The sequence below is a fragment of the Quercus lobata genome, chromosome 3 (genome assembly GCF_001633185.2).
Source record: "Quercus lobata isolate SW786 chromosome 3, ValleyOak3.0 Primary Assembly, whole genome shotgun sequence".
Classification (NCBI taxonomy): domain Eukaryota; kingdom Viridiplantae; phylum Streptophyta; class Magnoliopsida; order Fagales; family Fagaceae; genus Quercus; species Quercus lobata.
Genome location: NC_044906.1, coordinates 33,588,490 through 33,592,994, shown reverse-complemented (window position 1 = coordinate 33,592,994; position 4,505 = coordinate 33,588,490). Strand labels below are relative to the sequence as shown.

General features: G+C 30.9%; 1 protein-coding gene across 1 annotated transcript; it reads right to left on the bottom strand.

Annotated features, from left to right (window-relative positions):
- Nucleotides 1-1,634: 1,634 nt before the first annotated feature.
- Nucleotides 1,635-4,089, bottom strand: LOC115981531 (MLP-like protein 31). The gene is made up of 2 exons (XM_031103738.1): nt 3,838-4,089; nt 1,635-2,101 (listed from the first exon to the last, which is right to left on the bottom strand). The coding sequence occupies exons 1-2, from the start codon at nt 4,022-4,024 to the stop codon at nt 1,833-1,835; spliced, it is 456 nt and encodes a 151-aa protein (XP_030959598.1). The 5' UTR covers nt 4,025-4,089; the 3' UTR covers nt 1,635-1,832.
- Between the last annotated feature and the right edge of the window lie 416 nt (nt 4,090-4,505).

The following is a 4,505-nucleotide window of genomic DNA, read 5'->3' as shown; positions in this document are numbered from 1 at the left end:
AAACAAAAAAAGAGGAAGACAAGGGAAATGGGGGCCAAAAATTCACCCCTCCCCCCCCCCCCTTATTTTTACCTGAGTTGCTAAGTCAACTTAGGTTTGACTGAGTTGACCCAGTCAACTCTTCAAAAAAAAAATTGTTTTGTTCATTTATAAGAAAAGAGATCAAATAAAAAATGAATGAAAAAAACAAAACTTTTCAAAGATAGATGACATCAATTTCAAGAAAAGGTCAATTTTGAAGGAAGAAAAGATAAATTTTCAAAGATAATCAAGAACAAAGGGTATCATTTTTCGAAGAAAATTTTGAATTTCAAGTTTCAAATTTCAACTCTAAAAAAAAAAAAAAAAAAAATTAAAAAAAAAAAAAAAAAACCTCTTCCAAAGAGAGAGAGAGAGAGAGAGAGAGAGAGAGAGAATCACACATCTCAAAATAGTGGATCAATAAAGCACTCATCATTTAAAGTCTAATCCCAAATTTTGATCTTTTGCAAGCAAAACCCTAGGTTCCAAGATAAAGAAGCCTCTTGGTTACCTTTCATTCAAGATTGAGGTAAAGAAACCCCTTGGTCGCCACAGTTCCAAATTGAGATAGAGAAGCCTCTCGTTAGGACATATATGAATCATGTTGGGAATATATGTCAATATAGAATTGGCTAATCCTTTGAAAAAACATACTTTACTTGTAATTGAGTAGATCTAAGATGTGTTTAATACTTCAAGGAACAAGGTTTCAAGTTCAAGTGTTAAAGTCATGCAAGTCTGTCTAAGAATCAAGTGAAGAAGTGCTGGATTTTAAAACTCAATAGCTAGTATCTATCGAGGTCTAAAAAACTGTTTAAACCTGATGCTCGACAGTTGCTCAATAGATAGGGTATCTATTGAGGTTTAAGAAAATCAAATTTTCATCCAATTCGTGTATAAATGTTTGGGCTTTCTTTTCTCACAATTCTAAACATATATAAGGATTATTTAAAGGGCTGTCACAACTGATGCACTCCAATACAAAAATTTTTGACAAGCATATTGTGAACTGGAGGCATATGCCCTAGTTCATTTTTCTATTCAAGAAGTTATTGTGTTTGTACACCATAGCATTTTGTAACCAAAAAACTTTGTAATCTTCATTGTATTGATAAACTGAAGAATTTTGCAGCTAACATCTTTCTCAAGTTGGTGTATAAGCCGCATACTGAGATCCGCGCATTGAATTGATGAGTCACGGACTGGGAGTTGTGCATTGAAAGGAGAGATTGTCACTACAGAATAAGTCCAATTGGGTATTGGGATAAGGGTTCAACTGTAAATTGGTATAAGATACTGGGATTTTTTTACTTGTAACCGCTTATTGTGATAATAGTGAATTCTCGAGAGTGGTGATCTTAAAATCACTCAGTGGGGTTTTTGCCTTGGAGGTTTTCCCCATTTGTAAACAAATCACCGTGTCAATTTTATTTTCCGCTACATATTAACTTAGTTGATGATTTGTTTGTGCTACCACGCATATTGCATGTTAATTAATTTAAGTAATTCACTTGCCTAATTAATTGGTAAATTCATCACAAGAGGTCAATATATTCTTGGACTATCATATATATATATATATATATATATATATATATGTATGTATGTATCCGGAGAAAACAACCACCTACTTTCACTCTTTTAACTGATACAAAGCTTCACAATTATTACTGCATCAAATGGCTTCAGTAAGGCCTCACAAGATTAAAATTGCATTCATAATTCATAATATTATAAGAGAGGAGTCATACTAAGACTCATTCTTTTATTGCCATACACAATAATATGATACAACATAGCCCTTTTTTTGTCTATGCCTGGGTAAGGTGCGAATCAAGGTCTTTGCTCAGATCAAGTACAAACTGAAGCAGCGAATTTGGTTCTGGAATACTCTCGTTCAGCTTTTCATATTCCATAGTCCAATGCACCAAGCTTCCCTCACCCTTTGGAGTAGCTTTAACAATGGCTTTGAGACTCTTGTACTCCTGAAGCATATCTCCTTCAATAACTTTGAAAGTGATCGAGTTGTTTTTTTCATCTATTGCTTCGATTATCTCCTTAGCAACTTTAGCTTTCCCATCTGTAGTTTCAAATTCGAAGAGTCAATTAAAGATGTCAACATCTGGCTATTGCAAAGGAAACGAAAAGTAATGATACATTTTTTTTTTTTTTTTTTTTGAGAAAGAAAAGTAATGATACCTAGTGTAAGAAAATATTTTAAAAAAAAGTAGAATGAGAAGGTTGGGGTAGGTGGGATTTTAAATGGATGTAAATTTTTGAACATGACATCATGAGACTTGCACATTCTACGTTAAAAAAAAAATAAAAAATAAAAAATAATAATAATAATAATAATAAAAAACCCAAACTGCATCGCATTATGAGAGCAAAAAGAAAAGAAAATTATATATGCACAAGATTTAATAATAATACACATGATTTAAAAAGTTTCAAAGTTTCATTTTCATTTAATTAGTCATTTTTTTAAAGGAAACATTAAATTTTTTTCTTTTTGATGCTAAAGGCCATTTAATTAGTAGTTAAAGGATGTGTATATATGATTTCTTTTTTAATTTATGGTATTAGAACTTTGAAGTATATACATAGTTCTTTACTCATATATTGGTAATTTTGGTATTTGTTAGTAATTTATGTCCTGAAAAAAGAGTGATTCTTTAACATACGTCGTCAATATCAAATTTTAAAAAAGAGTAAAATTACAAATATATATGATACCTTATTTATTTATTTTTTTCCTTTTCTCATCATGTACCAAATAGTCAAGTACCATCCTAGCCAAGGAAGAAAGCAGAGACAGAATTAGAATTTTGAGTTAGGGAAGGCGGTTTACCGTTAGCTGTATGCGGTAGTTTCAACCTCTAACTTTACTTTTGCTTAGCTGTTGAGATTTTTTATTTATTTATTGTTTTTTATTGTAGGAAAGAACAAAATTATTTTTGTTTATAATTTTTTAAAGGGCAGGATTGTTTATTTCAGATAAAATTAGTTAATTGAGCTTAATTTTTTTTAGTTTTACTATTTGTACTTTTTGTTGTTGAGAATTTTTTTTTTTTTTTTGGGTTTGTATATATATTTTTTTAGATTTTAGATCTATAAATTTTTTTATGGTTACTAAAATGATGAAAATACTATATTAAAAGTTTTTTTAATTATAAATTATTGATATGATAAGTGGCTAATAATAAGTAAAAAAATGTTGTGAGTGGTAAGCCTATTATGCAAACAAATAAGAATTTGTTATCAAAACTGTTGGTAAAAAATATTGTAAAAAATTTGTGAGTATAGGTATTATGTTTAAAAGATTTTTTTATTTTTGAGCAAATGTTTAAAAGAATTAATAATATAGTTTAAGGAAAACAAAATGTAATTTTATAAAATAAAACTTCTAAAATTAGTACACATATATAATAAAAAATAAAATTTGGGGGGGGGGGGGGAGGGATAGCAGTTTTTCTTAGATAGATTTTTCCTTACAAAAATATAAGTCAACATGCAGTCTAATTCTAAATCCTATGTTATTATCTACGGTGCTTACCCATATCTCTTTTCCCATTAGATAGAAGATAGGGCACACTACTTATATTGAGACTTAATTCATTCCATTAACTCAACTGTAATCATTAATATTTTGTTTCATCATCTACTGTCATGTTCAGTCATGCAGGAAGCATTAGTGATTCATCGAAAGTTAGACTATATTACGAGTATATTGAATATGTAGCTTGATCAAGCACGTAAACACATAATAATACATAGTCATATATACATATAGTATATGATCTGGAATCGCTTTACCATGGACGTAATCCCAGAAGATGACAGAGCCCTCTTTGCCCCAATCACCTTCATGTAAAGCACAGCCCTGTACTTTTCCAGGGGACACATTGGATATGTGGTGCGGCCTGCAACTGAAGAGCTCATGAAATTTTTCAGCGGGAGCCTGAATTTCAACATCAGCCTCCACCTTACCAACTAGAGACATTTTTTTTTTTTTGGGGAGATGATTTTCCAAAACCAACTAGCTTTACAAGTTTTTTTTTTTTTTTTTTTTGCAGTAGAAAACACTTGGGGCTATTGACTTTAAATAGAAGATTTCTGAGTGGTCTCTCGTGAAGATCTTGATCACACTCCACATTACAATTGCGGTGTGGCCCCCATTCATGGCAAGCAACGTCAAAGGAGAAGGTCTTGTGTCTTTCCAAATTTCATGATTGGCCTTTTGTTTTATTAGTTTAATCGTTACCGATGAAATAATTGTACTTGATAGCAAGGGTTGGTGGACGAAATAATTGTACGGATGTTGTGGCTTGTACAGAAGGTTAACATGGTTCGTGAATTCCTGCAAAGATTGTTAAGAGGATTTTGAGTGTTTTGATAAAATACAAATAAATTTATTTGTATTTTGAGTTTTGTTATTTGCAGTAACTATGGGTATATTGAGAGCTTAAGGCTGAAGGTTTTAT

Excerpts from the sequence above, each read along its gene's own strand:
- LOC115981531 (XM_031103738.1), bottom strand. The coding sequence starts at position 4,024 with ATGTCTCTAGTTGGTAAGGTGGAGGCTGATGTTGAAATTCAGGCTCCC. Across the intron at positions 2,102-3,837 it reads CTTCTGGGATTACGTCCATG|ATGGGAAAGCTAAAGTTGCT; the intron begins GTAAAGCGATTC and ends TTGAAACTACAG.